Consider the following 23,978-nt stretch of genomic DNA (forward strand, 5'->3'; position numbering starts at 1 on the left):
TGCGTTGAATAAAGCGTATCGTGTAAAATTGTTGAACCTTTGCCTATAGTTCCTTCGAGTTGATGAAAAAAACGTTGTCGACTGCATGCATGCTTATAAATTATACGCTGGTTCTGATCATCAATGACCGCTTCCCCGACGGCTGGGTCCAGAATAAGCTTGACTTTTCGTTGGCGAAGAAAGAGATTGAGCTTTGAGAGGTCTCGAGCCCTCAACATACATGGAATAAGAGAGCAAGAAGATGAAGGAGATCGTGAAAAGGATATTGAAAGCAAATGCAAGAGAATGCCCCCTTCATCGTTTTTGGTAAGGGTGATGAATCTCGGAGGCTTACACGTTAATTTGGAATGGGAAGTCGGGAGTGAAAGGATAGTCTAATATGTGATCTGGGAAAGCTTTGGAATGGTAAGGATAGAAAGGAAGTAGATCAGTTTGATATATATAGCGTGTTGCCCTGCCCATGACTAATGGAGAGGGTGTGGCAGCTTAAGGAAGGGGACGTTCTTTTTGTTTGACTTTAGCTATTGTGTGCTGGTTGGCGGGGCAAATAGGGTGTTTACTCACAGCTTTTCAGTTGGGAGTTTGAAAACATAAAGCCCGCGGATTGACCGTTGAAATGCTAGGCTCTGGTGCTTGGAACAACAGATATAATATAAATATCTTCTATATATAAAAAGTGCCTATGTAACGGTCATTAAGGGAAATTCTTGTTTTTCTGTTAAAATTATTGTTTTACTTTAACGCCGTTTGTAAAATTGGTGAGATCAATGTCGTGGATACTTTACTTTCATTCTGTCCATGCGTCCGTACACTGCCTTTCATGGCGACAGGCAGCGACACCATGGGTATGGCTCTCACTTGGTTTCTCTGGCTTCTTGGAATTCCATTTCTGCAAGGTACCTGAACCTAATTCTCAACTCGGGCATCCCCAACGCTGAGTTTGATTTTTTGTTTTTTATTTCTTGTTTCGATCTGTTTGGAAAATCTAAATTGTTGCTTTTATACCATTCGGGTTCATTTGGATTTGAAGTGTCCCGGTACGAGAACTTTGACTGATGTTTAATTTGAATTTGCTTGTCTCATTTGTGGGCGATTTCACTTTGAGACCTTAAGTTCTTGGGTAGATCTGGTCAATGGTGTTGGTGTTTGGTTTTTTTCATCTTATGAGTAGCTTTATGCATTGATGCCCAATCTGGGTTTTCATTATTTTCTTTATTGAATTATGTAATAATTTAAAATGTTAGTTTGGGTAGATCTGGGTTTCAAGTATATGTCTCAGTTGAACTATATATTTTAGTAGTATTAACTCCGGCGTAGAGTAGCGAATTCGGTATTTCAAGGAGCTCTCTTTCTCTGTCTCTCCCCCTCCTTATATCTGAAGTTTGCTTGGTCCTGAACTCAATAATTGTTCTTTCCTACATTTGGTCTAATTAACCGAGTTCATTGGTTCATTATGTTCATGTTTCAGCATTTTGAGTATTTGATTTTATTTCCTCATCCTCTGTATATGGTCCGCGAATCCAGAAATTTCTGCATTCCAGAACAAAGCTGTTCCTTTCTTGCTATGTCTATGTTTCAGTTTACTATATAACTGCAGGTTTTATCTACATCATTTATTTGCAGTTATAGCTGCACCTTTTATTACATGTTCTGATATATATTTGGTTTGATAGCGATTAGTTTGTTAGCTGCACCTTTTATACAAATTGATAGTTGAATTAGTTTGTGTTGAGCTCCAATGGTTATCAAGAATGGAATTATTTGGCCAGGTTTTGGAATCTTGTGTGTCTGGGTTCTGGACTCATGGTTCAATCATCAATTGAACTGTATCTAAAAACTCGAACAAACATAGGGCATCTAAAGCCAGACTCTGGAACCATCTCATTTAATGGTGAAAGAAAGGAATCTCCAGCTAAAAATTTCAAAGGTGCTTTAGCTTGTATGGTTAATTCTGAAATAGGTGCTGTTTTGGCTGTGATGCGAAGAAATGTACGATGGGGAGTTCGCTATGTGGCAGATGATGATAAGCTAGAGCACTCTCTCATCCATTCGTTGAAAGAACTTCGAAAGAAGATATTTTCTTGGCAAAATAAGTGGCACAATGTCAATCCAGCTGTGTACCTCCAGCCATTTTTGGATGTCATTCAATTTGATGAAACTGGTGCACCAATCATTGGAGTTGCATTGTCATTTGTTTACAAGATATTGAGCCTTGACATACTTAATCTTGATACTGTGAATGTGGGAGATGCTATGCATTTGATAGTTGATGCAGTGACAAGTTGCCGGTTTGAGGTCACTGATCCTGCCTCTGAAGAAGTGGTGCTGATGAAGATACTTCAGGTTCTTTTGGCTTGCATGAAGAATACGACATCCGTTAGGTTGAGTAATCAGCATGTGTGCAATATTGTAAATACATGCTTTCGAGTGGTCCATCAAGCTAGCTCCAAAGGTGAATTGTTGCAGCGGATTGCACGCCATACTATGCATGAATTGGTTAGGTGTATTTTCTCTCACTTGCCTGATATAGGCAGTACCGAACATGCATTGGCTAATGGAAACAGGTCGTGTGTTAATAAAGAGGTAATAATTCTTGGCACATCCTTTGATGTTATATATTGTCCAGTTTAACAATATATGACGTCTCTGGCACCATATTAATTGGTGATATAGTGCAGTATAATTGTATGAGTTTTGCCCAACGAAAAGAGGGCATTTCTGTTTGAAGTCTTTTGGTGAATCATCAATCAAGTGTACTTCATGTGTATGAACATTTGGTGGTATGGAATTATATATTAATGGTTTGTAGGTGAAGCCTTAAATGAGAAACAGTCTTTAGTTTTGAATTGAGTGATAGTGTACATAGAAAGCCCAACAATGGAATACTACAACTAAAAATTAATAAAATAAAACAATAAAGCCCAACAATAAAATAAATTAAAATAGAAAGCAATTTAAATACTAAACAATTATTAGCTATGTACAGCCTATGATTACCTTAGAATTTTTGGATGTACAGCCTATGCACATTCAAAAACTGATAAGTTAGACCCTAGGGCACTAAAATGCATTTTTGTGGGATACCCTGAAGGTGTGAAGGGGTATAAGCTATGGATAGACAAACCTGGTAGAAATAAATGGATAATTAGCAGGGATGTGATCTTTAATGAATCTCAAATGGCTCGGGTCCAGAATACAGAAATAGAACAAATACCTGGAAACACAGAGGGAAATGTACAGGTTGAGGTGGAGAGAGGAAACACCTCTACTGTTAGTAATACTGGGGAAGTCAGTAAGTCTGAGGATCATATTTCAGAGGACTTAGATAAACCAGGTCCTAACTCTTACATGTTAGTAAGAGACAGGAAGAAAAGGACTATAAAACCTCCCATTAGGTATGGTCATGCAGAGCTCACTGCTTTTGCCTTGACTGTTGCTGATGAGGTCATTTATCAAGAACCAAGGACTTATAAAGAGGCCATTGCAAGCAAGGATGCCACTAAGTGGATACTTGCTATGCAAGAAGAAATGGAGTCTTTAAATAAAAATAAAACTTGGGATTTAGTTACAAAGCCTGCTGGGGTTAAGTTGGTTGGATCCAAGTGGATCTTTAAAAGAAAAGAAGGCATACCAGGGGTAGAAGGGACTAGGTTTAAGGCAAGATTAGTGGCTAAAGGTTTCACTCAGAGAGAGGGAATAGATTTTAATGAGATATTCTCTCCTGTGGTTAAACATAGTTCCATTAGATTGCTTTTATCCTTTATAGCATATAATGATTTGCACTTAGAACAATTGGATGTAAAAACTGCTTTTTTACATGGAGAATTGGAAGAGGTAATTTACATGCAACCCCCTGAGGGGTTTACAAAAGACATTAACTCTGATCAGGTGTGTTTGCTTAAAAAATCTCTATATGGTTTAAAACAATCACCTAGACAATGGTATAAGAGATTTGATACTTACATGCTTGAAAATGAGTTTAAAAGAAGCTGTTATGACAGTTGTGTTTATTATAAGGATGTTAATGGAATACTAATATATTTGTTGCTGTATGTAGACGATATGTTGGTAGCATGTAAAGATCCTGTTTTAATTAAACAGACTAAGTGCATGTTAAAATCTGAGTTTGATATGAAGGAACTAGGACCAGCTAGTAGAATTTTAGGTATGGATATTATAAGAAATAGACCAGAGAGATGTCTGTTTCTATCTCAAAGAGACTACTTATCTAAAATTCTTAAAAGATTTGGTATGGACCAATTTAAACCTGTAAGCACACCTCTAGGTCAACATTTCAAGTTGTCCACTACTCAAGCCCCTCAAACTGAATCTGAAATGGAGTTTATGCATCAAATACCTTATGCTAGTATGGTAGGAAGTGTAATGTATGCAATGGTCTGTACAAGACCTGATCTTACCTATGCTGTCAGTGTTGTTAGTAGGTTTATGAGTAACCCTGGTAAGGCACACTGGCAGGCTATTAAGTGGCTATTAAGATACATTTCAGGAACTACTGTTTTGGGCTTGAATTATGGGAATAATGTTAAAAAGGGGTGTGAATTGGAAGGGTTTGTAGATGCTGATTATGCTGGTAGTGTGGATACTAGGAAGTCTCTAACAGGATATATTTTTACTGCTTTTGGGGGGGCTATTAGTTGGAAGTCTAATTTGCAATCTGTTGTAGCCTTGTCTACAACAGAGGCTGAGTATATAGCTTTGACAAAAGCTATAAAGGAAGCTATATGGTTGAATGGGATATCACATGAATTGGGCATTTTTCAAAGGAAATATAACTGTACATTGTGATAATCAAAGCTCTATACACTTGGCTAAAAACCAAGTATTTCATGAAAGGTCTAAACATATAGATGTTAGGCTTCACTTTGTAAGGGATGTAATTGAGTCTAGGGAAGTTGGAGTGGAGAAAATTCCAACAGAGGAAAATCCCTCAGACATGATGACCAAGTCCTTGCCATTAGCAAAGTTCAAACACTGTTTGAACTTAATTAATATGAAATCTGTTGGGGTCACTTAGTAGAGGGGCATTGCAGGAACAGCCAAGATGAGAATAGGATAGGTATGGTGAATAAAATATTGTCAAGGTGGAGAATTGTGATATTTGTGCCAATCTTTTATATTTCACTCTGTTGCTAACTGATCTATGCAGAAATTAAATGTTCTCGGTGGCTTATGAAGCAGCAACATTTATGTTTAAATGAAGTAATGCAGACACGTGCAGGGCACATGCTATTATACGGTGCCGTATCAAGTTAATGAGGAAGGGAAGAAGAGCCGTCCGATTGAGCCTTGATGTAACATATGCTTCATATAAATACCTGCTTATCGTGTTAGGGTTAGAGTGATTCATTTTTGTACTGTAGCCGTCTGAGAGCTTGGGTGAGTCCGAGAGAGAGAAAGAGCTAGGGTTTGAGAGGGAAAGTGAAAAGTCATGATCTTGTGGCTTTTCTCGACTCCATTGTAGTTCTATCTTGTACTATGGCATTTTGGCCTTGAAGATTCATCAATAAAGTGATCTCTGAGGTTGTTCCTGCCGTGGATGTAGGCCATTAGGGCCGAACCACGTAATCTCTGTTTGCACCTTCTTCTTTTCTCTTCTTTATGTTTCTGTGCATATTTCTTGTTTCTTTTTTTATCGATTTATTAGCTTGTCTCATTATTCTTGTTATCCTGTTATCATTATCATATCCTGTGTATATCTCAACTAAGTTTCGGTGTTGATCAGTATCTTATCACTTGGAGATTCCTGATTTATGTTCTGTTTTGAATCTGTGTACAAACATATATATATATTGTTATACTGTTGGAGGATCTCAGATTTGGAAGTCTTGAATGTTATTACGTATTCGGATTTCTATATTTGGGATCTATTGGATATTATTGTATACTTGGTTTAAAACACAACACATGTGATTAATTTAAATCCAAAGTATTTTTGTTATCGATAGTTTAAATCCAAAGCAATCTCGGTGCATGGATAGTCTCGATCTATTGTTGCGATGAATTTGTCCAAAAAGTTTTTAAAGGGGACTTGATTAATGAATTCTCGTCTAATGTAACATGAGTGAGGTTCAAACCGTGTATTCAATATGCTCGGCTGTATGGATCTATGGCGCTTTTCTACACTGCTGCCCTTTTTGCGTCATATAATTATCTTTTGATCGCGGACTAGTAATGGCCAACATGCGCATGCCTTCACGTACGTTTCGCCCCAGTTTTCTGTCGAAGTTAGTGGCTATCGTGCAATAGTAATATCACCAACGTACGGCGGACATTTGTTTAAGCATAATGCTTCTACGCCGGCCGGGCAGTACCGCTCAAGTTTACATAAAGCAATGACATAAACTATTGCTATATAGCTGAAACATAAAGCAATGCCAACCTATAGTTTCCCCTAATGCAAGGTTAAAAAGTCTGGAAAACGCTATCATCTTTTAAGCTGAAAAATTGGAAAAGAGATTCACTAGAAAAATATTTTAACTATAAATATATTACATAAGAATAAATTTATAAATTAACATAATTTAATTTGATACATCATATTGAAAAATTATTTTTATTATAAAATAATATAATAGATTCTATTAAATCATCCCAATTTATAAATTTATTTTGTATAATTTATTTTCATTCATTAATCTCGAGGTAAAAATATATATATATAGAAGTCTATCACGTCACAACGTGGAACAAACAAAGAAATCTGAAGCGGGAGGTATTTATAACGGTCAAGTCATGTGATGGGGTATAGCACAGGAGTCAATAACACGTTTCCTCAGGTGACTACAAATTAAAATTATAGTGGAGCTGTGATGCGAGTTGGTCCTAAGGGGCAGGTACAAGATGCTCTTCTCTCATTTTCCGGGTGCCTAATTTTGAAGTCTTTTGGGGTTGGCCAAATTCGGCTGATCAACAGCTAAAAAGGTTTGAGATTTCAAACATTCTGTTTCAGCAACTGGAAGCGGTTCTTTTTCGCTCACCCTGCCGTCCACGTTTTAGCAAGGCAATGTTTCAAGTTTCAAAACTTCAACACCTGCTGCGGCTTCAACCCGATGCTGCCACAATTTATTATGTTTAAATTTGAGGGACAAATCGAGTTCCTTTGTCAAAAAACTGTTGCCACATTTATGTTTTATATGCACCACTACTCTCGCAAGTCGAATCGATACATGCGGGAAGAAGTTTTCACAACTATGATCATATTACTCCATACACGTCAAATATTACACGAGCTTTACAATCTGACGATTAATAGAACAAAGGGAACACCGACCTTGTTCTCAAAAGATGCTGTATTTATACGAATAAAATTAGGACTAGGAGCCAAAAACCAACTTATATGTCAATTGATTGCAACCAGAACGAACAAACACAAAGGACGGTGATCATGGATAGCTCATTCAGTCCGCCATTTCCAGTAGTTAAGAATATGCATTTGCTCTAATACTCACAATACTAATGACGAATCATGTCAATGCTTCAAGGATTTGGAAATGAGAACCTTGTCAGGAACGTCCCTTTTCATGGGAGTTTAAGTATGGGCGCCCATCTCTGGTTCTGAAACTTAAGCAGAATTAGAATCTCTCATTATCGACGCCATCTTTATTGAAAAATTCAATAAAGTCAATGCACTTACCCAGTTCAATTGTAAACCTGTTCGCAACCGTATTGGGATTGGTGTGGAGTTTTCAAGCTGAAACTCGAGCCTAAAAAGCTTCTCTCATAAATGGGCTTGAGCTTGAACTCTCTGTGGTTCAGCTCATGGGCACGCAAGCATAATTATTAAACGTATAGGCCTCCAATATACGGCTTCCATCATCCAACTTTGGCTGATCAAATGGAGTAAAGCCCGATCATTGGCATACCCAAACCTAAAATTGAAAACAATCTGACGTTCAAGATGACATATACGAACATGAACTCAGTGGTTTTCCCCATAGCACAAAAAAGAAAAATAGATTTGACCAAAAAATGGCAAAGATCATAATTTCACGTCTATTCTATTCCTTTTTTTTTTGGAGAAGATTGTTTAGTCTCAACAACTGGAATACAATCCCACAGAGAAGGATTCAGAAATGGAGTAAATTTGGACCAACTGGACCTTAACACGATGCATCAAGGAAAGTTCTTTTTTTTAAGCATAAAACATGTACATCTATCATTTCACAACTCACTTAGGGTATGAATTAAAACCAGCACCAGAAAATCTTACCTTAAATCGGAGGTTTCAAGGTATTTATTGCTCATGAATCGCACAGCCCATCCCTTGGAAAGTGGAATGACATGAATTGAGAAAAAAATGTCACATCATAAGCAGTACTAATTCTTCAATGACATGTGCAAGTTTCCTCCATAGTTTTCTCCAACTGATGCCTAGAAGGTTTGAGTGCCACAAGGGGAAAAATCAGGACCTTAAAATTTCATCTCCTAATACAATGAGAAAATAAAGAAGGGGCAAGTGAATACTAGAAATTAATGTTGCCTGAGGGGCGACAGTAAAAGTAGACAATATGGAGAAATTATACTACAAATTTAAAACTAAAACTAAACTACTTTCGTAGAGACTAGTGACTACAAAGATGCATATTTAGCAATGGCTAGGAGGTTATGCGTTAACATAAGTTCCAAATAACCCAGAGCAGGTTCCAAAATTAGTATAACCCTCACCACCAGTCCAAAACTGAGAAGAAGTTCTATGTTCATCTAATAGGAAAAAAGCTCTATAGTCAGAATTTGTTGTCTATTTGTATTCCAACAAGAGTTGATTATAGCACATAAGTCGTTTGCAAGTCATAAGATAAGTCTAATTGATCATGCCAGAGAAGTAAAATTTTCAGGTATACAGCAAAAAGCACCTCTAAGGTGATTCAAGAAGCTAAATGCAAAAGTTCATGGTAAACGCAAGATCAATATAAGAATTACAAAACCTGTCCCAACTCAAGTTGACCACAGAACACTGATGACCAGATAACCTATATTTTGGAACACACATTTGATAACCACAATAAAACATGTCGAACCCCACACAATCCTTACCATTCTCAGAATCTGAAAAAAAACTGACATCTTTCTTTTCTATTTATTATTTAATTTATAAGAAAAAGCCCATAGGTTAGAAATGTACTATTAGGAAACGCAATTTGGAAGTACATAAAAGGCCATAATCCTAGCAGCTCAAGGCACAAATTCATGTTATGTGCACATAATTCTATGCTTTTCTATATCAATTTCCCCTCAATTAGGGTAGGAAGACAACAGTGCAAGTTAAAGACTCATTCCATTCATCATTGTTTGGAAATAAAATCATTCTTGCAAACCAAAGGCATTAGGTATAAGCCCAACTATTATATAAAGTATCATCAATTAATTTGCATTTTGCGATGAAAAAATGCGGGCTTAAACTGCATTGTACCACTCTGTAGTTGACAGTAGTAGTCAATGATTTTTCTACACTCCACAGAACAATAAAAGCCTAACCGCTGAGAACAAGCAAAAGGATGAAATTTATTTTATCTTTTTTTCTTTAATTTAAGTAAAAAAAGAAAGAAAGTAGATGTAGGACATTTTAGATAAAGCCAGAGCAATAAACAGGATAGTCAATGTACTAACCTGAAGGTAAGGAAACACATTGGTGTATACTTGTAGGAAAACTTCTGATTTCATTGCAAACCTGATGCACCATTTGAGTTTCAATCAATATAGGTTTAGAAGAGCAAAACAAGATTCTTGAGGAAAAAGTTCAGCAACAATCGATCACCAATATAGCATACAGCAAAGAACACGAAACAGCATCATGTAATATACATGGATGGATGGCAGAGAAATATGAATAGTAACAATTTTTTAACTTGGTTAAAAAGGACAAGTGGCATCATCAAAGTACCCAAGATGTGCACGACAGACACTAGCAATGAGATTCTAAGATTTCAAAAGGGCACTCAAATTTCAAATATAGTACAATCATAGATTTATCATATGTTAAAACAATATAAAATCAAGCACCCATGCTGTAGCTAAAACTTTGTTGTATATAGCCATGACAAACCACCGGTGCAAATTTTCAGCCATAAAAAATAACTAAATCATAATACTTATCCATTTAAATGAATATGTTTTTTATAGAATTCTAGGCACGTGTATCTGGAATACTTTTAATTAATTTGGAATATTATGAACCACACATTAGTTTATTTGTTTATTTATTGTACTGGGCACTTGGATTAATGGATAGTTAAGAGCCAACATCTAAAGAGGCAGTGAGCTAAATGCCGCTAATCCAGTAAGCTAGAAGGATTATAATGCACTAGAAGCTAAAAACTGTGTTTCACAAATAGCCCACACAGGACACCATGTTACAGAAGCCTCAACCACAGGTCCACAACCTTATTTTTGCTACCCAAGAACTTAAGAATTCCCATGTGAAGAGAAAGCCAACCCCCCCAACCCTCACCCAAAGAGGTTATAGGAAGCAAATGAAAAGAGAATAGGACCAGCATCAGCTTTGTGTCGATGACATCGTTTAAGGAATATCTGACAAGATAAAAAAAGACTGTTCTTTATGTAGAAGTAAAGACTATGCATTATGAAGAGAAAGAGATTTAGAAATCCTCAATACAAACCTTCTAAGAAGACAAAAACAAATATAGATCTCTTCAATATCAAATTCTATCTTTCGTTTAATATACTGCTTCAGAAGGTCACACAAGTTGTAAGTAGCTTCATCCCAACTATCTCGATTTGCATCTAGTTGGTGTTTAGGGAGAGAAATCGCACGTTGCAGAATTGCAGATAAAGTACCAGTAGAACCCAACTCATAATACATCTCTGCAAGAACGTTTAATATCAAGCAATTGCTGACTTTGAACTTAACAACCCACTGGAGAGGAGTTCCAGCCCAAAGATTGTTCTCTGAGACACAACCCTTTGATACAGAGTGGTCCTCAGCTGTCTTGGTACCTAATAATTCCAGAGGGGTTTCTTTAGAAGGTCCGGAAAGAGCATTTGAAGAAAGGTCTTGCCTCCTGTGAGCAGGAAGAAGCTGAAGTATATCCGCTTTCACTTCTACAGGTAACTGTTGCAAGACTGTTGCATCCACTTGGCTAAGAGACAAAGGCATCAAATCAATTTTTTGAATCCCTGAAGCAGGAAGAACCACATTGTTCGATTCTGCCCCAGAAACAAGGACTGCCTGATCTTCCATAGCTATATGCTGCTTTGCCCAGAAAAAAGTAACAATGGTGAACCACTATATAAGCTAAAAATTATAATATCATATGGATGTAAATAAAGCAAACCTGAATCTAAATTCATTTTAAACAACTGCAATGGTAATACTGAGCAGCACTGTCCCTCTTACATATGGAATGACTGTCAGATAGACCATAATTCAAAACTCGACCCAATAAGTGACACAAGCAACATCTTTGGCCCTTTTAGCATTGCATTGCAAAGGGTTGAGATGGCTTGGGAGCTACAAACATTACATTTAAAATTTCACAACCTAGAGCCTTGCACCATTTACCAAGAGAAAATCATGTCCCATTACTGGATATTCTTATCAGCATGCCCTTGTATCCTATCTTTCAGCTTAAATTAGAAGGGATGGACAGATGAAATTATGTTGAAACTTTATAAGATAAGAACCTTCGTGTTTCTTCCAACAGACAGGATGCAAACAATTTATTATGGGAATTTGAAGATAGGAAAAATCTGCATATAAAAACTGTATGATTGTGTGGAAGATGGATTAACAATTGAAGAAAGTTATATAAAAATTAGCAATAAATTAATAAAAGGATCGCACAAGTGTGTCAATAACTGACAGTTCCGCCACATAACTTGGAAAATTGCCCGTCAAAGGAAATGTATAGAATTAGAAAAGACCAAATTGTAGTAAAAGATATCCATTAAAAGCAAAAGCGAAACACACCTACATAAATTCAATAAGAAAAACATAAAATGTTACCCTATTTTCTACTGGTATTTCATGTTGGAGAAAAGGATCAGAATGGAGAACCATGTGTCCCGTCTTCATTGCCCCTAAACAAATTCAGAATGTCCTTTTAGTAACTCACAGTTAGCAGAGCACTGGCTAGTTGGCATTTGAGTATAAGAAAACAAAAAGGAATTCTCACCTTCTACTTGTACATGTGAATTGCTCGAAGAACTGCTAATATTTTCACTTTTGCCCTTACTTTTAGTGATTAAATCAATTAACTTCCCACTATATATATCATTCAATTCTGAAAAGATCTCAGGAGGAAGGCTCTCTAAAACTTCCTTATCAAGATGACATAATGGTGGCGGTTCTGAAACCTGGTTCAAAAAAGCTTCACCATTGGATATATTATTGTCCATTTCAATTGAAGGCCCAACTGAACTAGCACATATCTTCCCCAAAATTTCATTGCCTTGTCCTTCACAATCTGTAAAATGACACAATTACAAGATGCTGTGCAATTGTTTTTTTTCATATTCAATAATTAAAAAAAAAAAGTGGGGATATTAAAAACAATTATGACTAGGAAACGATTTGCAGCTGTCTAGTTAAGCCCAACATGCTGCCTTAGTTTATGGGATAAGAGCTTTGTTTGGAGAGGACAAGGGCTTTAAATCAGTTGCTTGTGATGAGAAGTGAGCAGCGATTATCAAGCGACAAGTTAGTTATATTGAGAATTGTAAATACTTTTGTCGGGGTGAAAAACAACATCAATGAAGATGTGTCGTGCCTAATATCTTCTAACCTGCTTCAAATTTTCATAACTGATTTAAATTAAGAACAATGAAAATTTTTCATATGAATATAATCCAATTGGACCAAATAACTATCAGTCACAGAAGGTAGCCCAAGGGAGAAAACAAAAATAATTTTTTTTTTTTTTTATAAGTAAAAACAAAATTACTAAAAATAACAAAATAACATAAGGCCCATACTTTAGAACCAATAATAGATTTAAAAATGTTTCACAACTAGAAAAGCAATATGAAACCTCAATGAACATAATACTCCAATTGTTAAAAAATGATCCAGTACTAATTTAACCACAGATATTTAGTATAACTTGATTGCTAAACTTTTAGAGAATTGAAAAAAAAAGGGATCAACGTTCTGTTTGTGTACTATAGGAAGCAAAAAAAAATCATAATAATTCGGCCTCTTGGTGTTCCAAAAACTGGTTAGCAAGAGAACACCGAAACAAATGGGAACAGTGATATAAATTGGTAATAAATTACTGGTTGTTTGTCAAGTATACAAGGATTAGACCTCAATGAACATAATACTCCATTTGTTAAAAAATGATCCAGTACTATATTTAACCACAGATATTTAGAATAACTGGATTGCTAATCTTTTAGAGAATTGAAAGAAAAAAAAAAAAAAGACCAACTTTCTGTTTATGTGTGCTATAGGAAGCAAAACACAATCATAATAATTTGGCCTCTTGGTGTTCCAAAAACCAGTTAGCAAGAGAACACCGAAACAAATGGGAGTGATATAAATGGTAATAAATTACTGGTTGTGTCAAGTATACAAGGGTTAGAATGATAACTTCCAGTTACCTGTATCAGACCTCACTAATGCAGTGCAACTGTTATTGCATGCCTCTTCTGTACTTGCTGCAGCAGAGGTAAGCCATGACTTCAAAGAATTTCTCTCCAACCCTTTAAACAACAAAGTAACAACCAGTTTCACAATCAGATAATAAAATACTGCAGCTTTCCCTGGGAAGAGGATTTAGACCTCATTTACTCTTGCAACATGTGCAACTTACAACATTAATGGCTAATGTGATGAGAAAAACTATATAGGGACTACAGGAAAAAGGTACAACACAAACCTTGCTTCAAACTACCTTCACTTTCAAGCCTGGAAACTTGCAAGCCAATACCACGAATCTCCTTGACATCTATGTAAAAGCAACGAAAAGATAATCATGAAGATGTTCAAAAGAACAAAGCTTGTTTAATGGAAACCCTATCCAACGGTAAAACTAACAGTAAAACTCATGTTACTGCTGTCAAGGAAGATGAAATAATAAAACTAAGGGATTGTTGGGAAACAATTCCCATCTCATCTCAAAATTTCTCATAATTTCCTTCCCAAACATCCCTCAAAACACAAATATTTTTTCAATTTCAAATCTTCAATTTTTTCATTTGATCATTACCTAATTATTATAGTTTTCCCAAACTTCCAAACAAAACACAAAAAACAATTCAACCTTTTCAAATTCCAAAACAAAAATTATATTAAAAAAATTATATTCTAACAATATTTTAACTTTATAATATTTTTATTCAACTTTTTCTCTCTTATTTCCCAAAACCCCATAAAGCATCTTAACTTAAACCATTTCGCTACTATTCACAATTCATTTCATTACTATTCACAAATTTCTCATCTCATCTCATCTCATTCCCCAGGCATCCCCTAAGACAAAACCTTAGAACACAGTTTAACTATCATCAAGAAGATGCTGAGAAGAGGTAACTAGTTGTCATGATTAGAAGACATGAACTCTCATGCCAAGTAGCAGTCAATAACCAGTCAAGATCTGTTTCCAACCCCCAGCCCAACCTATACAGGTGCCTAACTAAAAAACAAAGTGACACCCCGATACCAGTTACAACTGTCTTCGAGGAATTTTTTTGTACTTTTGTCCACAAAAATCAAATGCTAATCGCAATTTTCCCAAACCTTCACATATTGAAATAAATAAAATACGGATTTTTATCCTTAGCAGACATACTATGTTCTCTCCAATGCAACAAATGCAAGGAAAATTAATGAAAAGCACACTTGACCTCCAATTCATGTATTAAGAGTTTTCAATGCGAAGAACTTCTTTTCATATGGGAAAAAGGGAAAGAAAAGATGGCAAAAAATTTATTTTGGAAAAAGATTAGTCACCTTATGAAATGCAGACACAAATGAGGGGGGAGAGAGAGAGAGAGTTTTTGTCTAATCGAAAAGGAAGCTCTATATAAAGAGCACAAAGGAAAGCTAACTTACCCAAGTGGAAGTACCCAAAAAGCTGCTTTGATATCCTTTGAAGCACTTCCACATCATCAGTAGCAACTGGAACCTATTGAAACATCAATGATCTTTAAACACATCCCCAAAGACAATCATTTAACAGTACAAGCATAGAAATATATCCACATATGGATAAACAAATAGAAATATACTATCTACCGTAGTGGAGTGGCTCAGGTTTTCACAGTCTCCACAGCCCATATACTTTATAGGCTCCTCAGCATCTTTTCTTCTCTTTTTTATCTAGATCATTGCATGCCAAGAATTTCAGATTACTTCAAAATATATCCAAGGCAACCTAAACTCTTATGGAATTAAAAGCAAGACATAAAAAAAGAACCGTTCAGCCTGAACCCACTCACAAGCTACTCAAAGCAATTAATCATTTTGACTGATAAGTTTTAGGAAAAGACAATAGCATGGTACCTTAAGGGTAAAAGTGCGCCCTTGCACTCCACATCCTTGCAAGCGTAATGAAACCTCTTTGCAAAGATTTGAGAGGAAGTTTTGACTCTGAAAAAACTAATATGTAAATTCACTAACTATTCAAGCCTATTGTGAGCAAAAATACGAAATTAGCTTGACAGTGCATCAGAATACGAACATCTTTCACATCCTTAAACCTCACACCCCAATTCACTTCAGCACAAATAGACTTGCTTACCTGCAGAACACATTTTCTGATAAGCAAGGCCACAATGATGGTAAATGAAATAACACAGAAGAAATAAGGTTGATCTGGACAAGAAAGCTAAATTCAAGCCAGTTTGCTTATATGGCAGTGGACCTCTTAAATTTAGCACAATTAAAGTCCACCGTCACAAGGTGTTTGAAGTGTAAAAGGGTCTGTGAAGTTTTTTGCTAAAGCATTAGATGAAGATAGGTGATATATAATTTTATAAGCCTCTGCAATCTATAACTAAAAAGTTCAGACAAGATCGTATCTTAGTCTCCAATATGATACTTTAACCAATTGCATTTTACACCCAAGCACTCCACCTAAAAAATAGAAAAATATTGATAAAAGCAGACCTTCATTTGAAAAAATGCAGAGAACTAACATGATAGCCATTACATACATTTGAAAATTATTTGGCTATCTCAAGCATAAACTGAAAAGAAAAAATATCCATTTAAACTGAAAGCTATGTAGTTGATCAAAATCTTGTTCTTTGCCAAACCTGAATCACCCCAACTGACCGATCATCTACTCCTCTGCTATAATCCCATAGCATCTCCCCAGTTTTCATTCCAAAGTCCTTTTGAAGAGACTCCTGGAGATGCCAAAAAGGTGTGAGTAATAATATAAATAACCACATGCAAATAATAGATATAAAATAGTTATTCACTGCATAAGATAATAAAAACTGTAGAGAATATAAATAAACCTTGGAGATTAATGTCTGGTGGGGTGTATTCAATAAAGATAGCTGATTAGGATATAATCTCTAACGGATGGCTTATAGAAATTATTCACTCTTATGATAGCCAAGGAGGAAAAACTGATTCACCCATGACCCAAATACTTCTAGAAAGATAAGTAATTCATGAAGTTCTTGAGTGTAGTGAAAACTACAATAAATTGTCAGCTTCAGTTCTGCCAAGTGCTGACATGACACATTTAAAGCACCCTATAAACCCCACTGAAGAAACATAATAAAATATCAAATCTTCTCAGTTCTCTAAGGACTTAATTTGTGCTATCAAGAGGTAGGCTTTTCCCAGGATTAGTAGAAACCTTAAGAATCCAATGCCAATTCAAACTTTAAGCTTTTTAAACGCCTTCCTGAATTGAAAAGAATGTCAAGAGAATTAAAATTGATAACTAGCATTGTTTACTCAAAACGGATAAAATTTATCATATGAAAATTATGCAGCAACTTTTATGCATTAAAATCTTAAGAATTATTAGTTTTGAATGAGGGCATCCTAGCTCAAGACAGAACAAGTAGAGCTCAATAATCAATCGAGCTGGATAAAAGACCTTGGATATCATACTCAGTTGCCCACAAGTCCAAACATTTTGCTTCTTCAACTTCTCCTCTAGAACATGCCCAATTCCTGGAAGTGCCTTGATTGGAAGTTGACTCAAATGATCATCCACCTGAAATTCAGAGACAATAATAGATATAGGTATAAGATGGGATAAATTTTATGAAGATAGGGCATCCAAAGGTCACAAACTTAAACAGGGATCCTTTGTCTTTAAAGAGAGCAAAAGTGAGCGAAAAACCAAATACTCAAAATTTGCTTCCATTCCCCGTATCAACCTCTACATGTTATTAGTTTAAACCTCAAGTACATAAATAACTCAACAAATACCTAATTACTTAAAAAAAAAAAACGAAGTTTGAAGTAGTTCTTGAACAGACAAGCAGAGCTGCTCAATTAAAGTTAAAACGGCTGCCAAAAAAATGAGATAATTCACAAGACTCACTGCAGACATAAATAACGAGGGAGAAAAAGACAAAAGGGTGTTGAACCCAAAAAAAAACAATAGAATTAAATACGATGCTAACCACATATATATACGTAAAAATTTCCTAAGACATACCCTTTCAGGAGGAATGAAAAATTGACCATCTGGTTTTGCAGTTCTTGTGGCAAGACGAGCCATAAGCATATTCCCTGCAATCCCAGCACTAGCAGTGCATCGGGTAGTCTCAATAACCTCTTTTCTTATTCTTGAAGCTAGAATTTGAGGATCCTCCACTGAGCCTGTGAAGTCCAAAAATGCTTCATCACAGCTTACAGCCTACATTGAACAGCAGTGAATGTATTAACAGGGTGGCAAGTCAGAAATGATGTGCACTGAATGAACGCATTTCCACAAGCAAACCTGCACTTTGTTGCAGTGCTTATGCAATATATTGTAGAACTGATCAGCTACCTGCAAATTATCCAACAGATTATACACTTCCAATAACCCCACTCAACATTTATTCAAAACAAAACAAAAGAAAGGAGGATAAAAAAATCAAAAGATACACAAGAGAAAACGAAATTAGGCAGGCAACTTTCTTCGACAGTGAGCAATTCATTTGAACAGGAAAATTAAACGCTCCAATGTATAGCTTAATCCTAACCTCCTCATAAGCTACAAAGTTGTATGGGAAAATGATCAAGTGGGGACAACGAGCCTTAGCATCTCTGACAAACATTCCAGCCCTAATTCCTAAAAGAATAACAATAAGAAGAAAAAAAAAAACCCTCTAAGAGACTGTCAAGGAGAATTGAGATAAAAGAAATTAGCACAAACCAACCATAATCTCGAGCAGGGTAGTTTGCAGAAGAAATTTCAGCAGTTCCTTTTGGGTTATCTGAATGGCATACTGCTACAGGTTTATCCTTCAATTCAGGACGGTCCCTGATGACCACCGAGACAAAGAAACAGTCCTGGAATGATAAATCAGCGTCATGGCACAACTACAAATACACAGTAGAAGAAAAAAGTTCATCCATTCTTATAGGATCCAATATCACATCATCCCAGAATTAGTGAATTAAAAAAAAACGAAATATACTTTGTTAAAAGGAAAACAATAAATATGCAAAAGGTACAGTTGCAACTTCAACTACCAAAGGCATGGAGATTACCATGTCAACATGCACAATGGCAGTCTTTTGAGCAGAGGCTTTAATATTGGAACTTCTGCTATTAAACCCATTAGATAAGCTAGAAAAACGCTTATGGTATCGATTTCTCCAGGTTCCTATGAAGTGCAGCCTCGAGTTCTGCAGAATGCTAAACTTGCTCAATATATAACCAAAAGTTTGCAATGCAATTTGCCTACGAAATCCATAAATAACTGGAGCCAACTAAATGCTCTGTTTGGTAATTTCAACAAATCAAGGAAACAAACTTATAGAAACGCATTTATTGAATAAACAGCCATATCTCTAATGGGCAATTGGAAAGCAATTCAGGACCTTGAAGTAATTCTCCACAAAATTGGGATCCTCAATAGTTGAATGACGGTGATTAGAAAGCCCACTGACTGTTGAACTTGGTGAACCTGTCATATCATGATTTTCTACAAAGTTGCTGGTAGCCAATGCAGAGGGTTGGTAAGGACTTGTCTGCAGTTCGTTTCTAACACTTCTCTCGTCGTCTGCATCAATATTATTTGGTTTTTCCATAGTCACTTCAAAAGGCCTGCCACAACTGCTAGTTGGCTCTGTGACCAATGATGCATTAGAGTTCCTATTCACAAGATTATCAGTTTCTCTACTAATTTGCCTGCTGTGCTCGCTGGATTCACCCAAATCAGAAAAGTATGCTTCTGTTGATGTGCCACCTTTAAAGGAAGAACCTTCAGGTTTAACATCCTTAGAGACCGAGCTGCTTTTCGGGGCAAAGAAGGCTGACAACCTTGGTTGATTATTTGCAAGCTGGTCAAGTTGGTAAGGAACCCCTGGAGAGAGCAGAATAAATTGATTGTGAACGAAATAAAATAGGACATAGAAAGGAATTGAAATTTAGTAGTCTAACCATATTGAGGGGACGAAACTTCCTTCTTCCATTGCATTAAGTTTAAGACTTTAAGTGGATACCTATGTTACACATTAAAAGAAGTCCAAACCAACAAAATGCAAAAACTTACAACTCAAAAGTTTGTTTGCAACAACAGAATCCAAAATCCACAAGGGTTTCACCACGGGAAGCCCACCACTGAAGGACCTGTATTGGAGTTACAAAGGGCACAAATCCCATTCAGTTGCTTTTCTAAAATATTTAAATTGAAGGAGTTTGAAAAAAGAAAACTGAGGTAAACCTCAAGTTCTTAAGTTTACTATCAGGAAGATTACTGCAGATGATATGGGTGACACGGCGTCTTGAAAAATAATTCTCAAATCTTCCACCATGCTTCAGCATGTAGCCCCGCAAATCCTGAAATAGCTTACTATAAGTAAATAAGACAAAAGCCAGTTATAATAACAACCTTGCATTCGAACCATAACATTGAGGGAAACAAGAAACAATAATCCAAAATTAAACAGTTTTCACCATCTGCCTCTAAATACCAAAATCCTCGGATCACAGATGGTATCTCCACATGGAAGATCGAATGAACAGCCCACCCATCAAAATAAAAATCTAAAACTAATTAGTTTAGTGTCAAACAATTCATATAATCATTTTTCTTTCATGAAAGGTATATACCATTGACTCAGACTATGAACTAGAAAAATGTAAATATAAAGTCTCCGTGTCCAGATCTTCAATATAATCATTTTTACTACTCTAGTTTTTGTCTCCCAGAAACCAAGCAGACCTCAATAGAAAATAATTAGAAAGTGATTGAACCTGACTGGAAGGAATTGTGAAACCATCAACAAAGATGGAAATTCCATGGAATATAGGCTTCCCAGAATCCGAACCACTATGTGAAGAAGTTGAAGCCTCGGCATCAAACTGGTCATGAAGTTTCCTATTCTTCTCCATCATATAACTACATTCGAGTGTCAATAAAACAGTCAAAGATTGCAACCTAAACCACAACGTGTTACGATACATGAAGGAATACGAAGAGAGGACACAATTGTTAAAGTGAAAACAGGACGTGATTGCCAAATAGATAAGCGAGGACACGGTCCTACATGACCGATTAGCATAAGAGGATCCATATAGCTGAAGCTGACCCTAATTAACGCTTATTCGAGTTGAGTATAAGAAATCCAAATAAGTAACAAAAAAATACAAAAGATAATAATAAAGGCGATTCAATGCATTCATATATGTGATATGTATGTAGACGCATATTAAAATCAAATACTTGTAAATTTGATCGAAAAAATCTAATTAGTTTGAGAGAGAGAGAGAGAGAGAGAGAGAGAGAGAGAAGAGCACCTGCCGAAATCGGAGAACGGGGCATTACGGAAGGAGGAGCGAGAGGGGGAGAGAGAATTGGCGCCCCAGGAGGCCGCTCCTAGGGTTTTCTGGCTGGGCTTCGCCTTCTTGTTATTGTTACCGTTGCTGTAATTGGAAGGATTAGAAGAGGTCGAATTATTGAAGCTTCTCTTGGATTTCTGGCCGCCGGAAGAGTTCGCAGAACGAGACGAATCCAAACTCATTTTGTTTGAAAAAGCGTACGGAGGAAGGCTCAAGTACAGAATCACGCAGAGAGTACCGTTCAAATGAAGCGGCAAATTGAAGCTTCTGTTGATACTTGATATGATATATGGAGTACCGACTACCGAGTGGCGGTACTGGATAGTGGATGGGTAGAAAATAGCGTTTTCGTGCTTGGATCGACAACCAAACCTCCTCTGTTAGAAATGGGCTATATTAGGGGATTGGCTGTTTGAATCTTTAATTTTACCTGCCCAACTCCAAGGGCACGTTAAGCCGGCGATGGGCTGTTTGAGCCGTTCACCAACTAGGCCCTCATAGTGTTGTGCTCTGGCCTAAACAATTGACTAGATATGTGCTATATTTAAACCAGCCCAATATTGAGATCCAATTATTTCTTTCGACGCGGCTGTTTTATATTATAAAATATTATATCCTCGTAAATTAGTTTATGTATTCATTATTTCCTTTCGTGATTTATGCTCGTCAGTATCACATTACACGTGTAGGCCGCCCGGGCCCAAGAAAACTGTTAAACTTTCGACGTCGCCAGTTGCCAGTACTTGCCACAACCACGCAAACATTTTCCTGAGCAATTCTTCCGATAAGAAAAAATAGAATTGTCTTAAGCTAGAAAGTGAGAGAAAAGCGACAGTCATTAATGCAATCCAAAAACTAACAACCTCGAATCAAACACAAACGCACACTTAGAACCATCAGTTCCAGTGCTCCACCTCATTTAGAAATTTCAAACACGGTAGCTACCTCATCCGTGGCTCCCGTTGCTTCCAAGTTGGCGAAATTCCTATCACTCATCCATCCTTATAGCCCCAAGAACCGCCCAGGTTTCTTCTTCACATTCACCTGGCTCCCAAACAGCAAAGCAATACCCACCAAACAACTGAACATAATGTTGGACATTTGGTCCTGGATATGTGAGCTTTCCAACTTAGACGAGGGGGACTCACACAACGTCCTTGAACTCGCGAGATCCGGACCGGGTCAGCAGACTCAAATTATCCAACTCATAGCCGAGCGCACCTCCGGGTCCAACACGGACACGCTAATGACCTTCACCATATGCTCACATGGTTTTGATTCTTCTGACGTTCAAATGACCATCTGGGTCTCCGACGCTTGCCCCTTATTCTCCCCCCAACCTTTCCTCCCCCTCTTGCTCCAGCTGCTCCAGGAACTCATATCCCGCTCACCAAAGGCTCGAGATAGCACTTGCCCCAGGTCACAACTTCAAAAGCTGAAACAGGACCCGATTTCGTGGATCATGGAATCTCACTCACTGGAGTCGTTCTCTAGCTTTTTCAACCAAGTCTTCCTCATGAGGCTGTTCTGGCTCTGCGTATGCGACTCCCCTAGCGAGGTTGGCTCACTTTACTTCCATTCCTTGTTGGCTCCAAACATCGAAGCCCTGTCGTGTAAGCACATGCCAGTTCTGCGAACATTTTTTATCTCAGTCGGTGTGGATGTTGAGCAGTGCTTCATGCGCACCCTAGGCTACATGATAACAAAATGGTTGATCTTGAAAGAGGTGGGCGTAGGATTGCAAACATTAACACCAGATAAGAACCTAGGGTTTTCTTATGCTACGGAGGCCCATGGGTTTTGGGTACTGAAGGGTTACGCACCGGTGCTGGGAATGAAACTCGCGCGTTATAAAGGTCATAAATATCGGTTTCCTGTTATAGAAGCGAAAGAATCATTGATAAGATACGCTCTTGCGCACCAGCAATTGGAGGCCGTTATTCAGTTTGAATATTCGGTTACATTCTACGATGGGTTTCTTCACGTGAACACGCGTGTCGATAACATACGACTCCACGTGGCAAAGCTAGGATTTAATGAAAGCGAAGACGTGCATTATGCAGAAGAGAGGCATTTCCCGTCGAGGATTCGGTTTTGGGTCGGTCCGGAAGTCGGGGCAACGTACGTGGCCGGAGTGAGCTTGGGTCGGTCCACGAACAACGGAGAGAAAGAAGTGGAAACGCAAAAAATAGTGAAGGGTAGTTTTGAGAAAGCAAAGGTTCAGAGGGTGAAAGCCCTGGAAACAACATCGACGAGGACGCGGACGAAGAATTGGAGGTGGGACCAAGACACTGAAGGAAACGCAGCAATTTTCGATGCGGTTTTATACGACGACATGACGGGTCTTGAAGCAGCCACGTGGAATCCACACAGTGGTGTTACTAGTAAAACGGGGCATGGTCTTCAAAATCGATATACCGGAGCGAATAGGCCGTTTACCAAAACCGGGGGATTGGTATTCGCGGGGGATGTGTATGGAGAGGGAGTAAGTTGGAGGTTGAGCAAAGAGATGGAAGGGAGTGTGTTGAAGTGGAGGATAGGAGGGCAAGTTTGGCTAAGTTACTTGCCTAATGAGGTAAAGAGTTCGTATTTTGAGACGAGGTGCGTGGAGTGGTGTGATGAGGTTGATTTGCCTTTGATTCGTGATAAATAATTCAGCTTGTAAGAAATTACTTATAATTATGTAAAATTAATTGATGTACGTTATAAAGGTCTACGTGTTTTAGTACTCTGGTTCGATGTGCATGTTTATTATTAAGATATGATACAGTGTAAAACTGCAATATTGCTTTAAACCAATTATTATCCGGCAGAACATCATGACTTTTAGGTTCGTTTATCTAAAATGTTTTAGATGAAAGTTGGACAAACCCAAGTTTTGAACCAACACGTACGCCACAATTAGGGATAATTGTGGCATTCCTATTTATATATAGTTCATGTGCCCGTGCTTAGGAATCAGATTTGAGACTTCTTAACAAGAAAGAAAGATATGTATTAGTTAAAATACGAAACACAAACTACAAATTA

At 37.2% G+C, this 23,978-nt stretch overlaps 3 protein-coding genes across 10 annotated transcripts; 2 read left to right on the forward strand and 1 right to left on the reverse strand.

The window, feature by feature from the left end:
- The first annotated feature begins 794 nt into the window (after window positions 1-794).
- LOC122311377 (ARF guanine-nucleotide exchange factor GNL1-like) lies at window positions 795-2,847 on the forward strand. The gene is made up of 2 exons (XM_043125923.1): window positions 795-845; window positions 1,770-2,847. Exons 1-2 carry the CDS (start codon window positions 799-801, stop codon window positions 2,629-2,631), a joined length of 909 nt encoding a protein of 302 aa, XP_042981857.1. The 5' UTR covers window positions 795-798; the 3' UTR covers window positions 2,632-2,847.
- A 4,353-nt stretch (window positions 2,848-7,200) lies between these two features.
- On the reverse strand, window positions 7,201-21,467 carry LOC122309971 (DNA repair protein REV1). 8 transcript variants are annotated; one of them, XM_043123812.1, is made up of 25 exons: window positions 20,907-21,467; window positions 20,364-20,508; window positions 19,831-19,946; window positions 19,660-19,736; window positions 18,986-19,470; window positions 18,653-18,790; window positions 18,319-18,451; window positions 18,142-18,230; window positions 17,895-17,945; window positions 17,610-17,810; window positions 17,040-17,159; window positions 16,237-16,329; window positions 15,660-15,719; window positions 15,482-15,577; window positions 15,215-15,298; window positions 15,032-15,104; window positions 13,872-13,925; window positions 13,579-13,680; window positions 12,153-12,443; window positions 11,984-12,057; window positions 10,638-11,227; window positions 9,628-9,688; window positions 8,231-8,391; window positions 7,655-7,889; window positions 7,201-7,575 (listed from the first exon to the last, which is right to left on the reverse strand). In XM_043123812.1, the coding sequence occupies exons 1-23, from the start codon at window positions 21,128-21,130 to the stop codon at window positions 8,338-8,340; spliced, it is 3,411 nt and encodes a 1,136-aa protein (XP_042979746.1). In that variant the 5' UTR covers window positions 21,131-21,467; the 3' UTR covers window positions 7,201-7,575; window positions 7,655-7,889; window positions 8,231-8,337. The 8 variants fall into 8 exon arrangements, with proteins under 8 accessions (XP_042979746.1, XP_042979744.1, XP_042979742.1 ...); XM_043123810.1 differs by having other exon boundaries at window positions 7,655-7,906; window positions 13,857-13,925; window positions 20,907-21,464; XM_043123808.1 differs by having other exon boundaries at window positions 13,857-13,925; window positions 20,907-21,463.
- A 358-nt stretch (window positions 21,468-21,825) lies between these two features.
- LOC122309972 lies at window positions 21,826-23,676 on the forward strand. Its single transcript, XM_043123817.1, has one exon. It carries the CDS (start codon window positions 22,039-22,041, stop codon window positions 23,599-23,601), a length of 1,563 nt encoding a protein of 520 aa, XP_042979751.1. The 5' UTR covers window positions 21,826-22,038; the 3' UTR covers window positions 23,602-23,676.
- The last annotated feature ends 302 nt before the right edge of the window (window positions 23,677-23,978 follow it).

The sequence above is a fragment of the Carya illinoinensis genome, chromosome 5 (assembly GCF_018687715.1).
Source record: "Carya illinoinensis cultivar Pawnee chromosome 5, C.illinoinensisPawnee_v1, whole genome shotgun sequence".
NCBI classification, from domain to species: domain Eukaryota; kingdom Viridiplantae; phylum Streptophyta; class Magnoliopsida; order Fagales; family Juglandaceae; genus Carya; species Carya illinoinensis.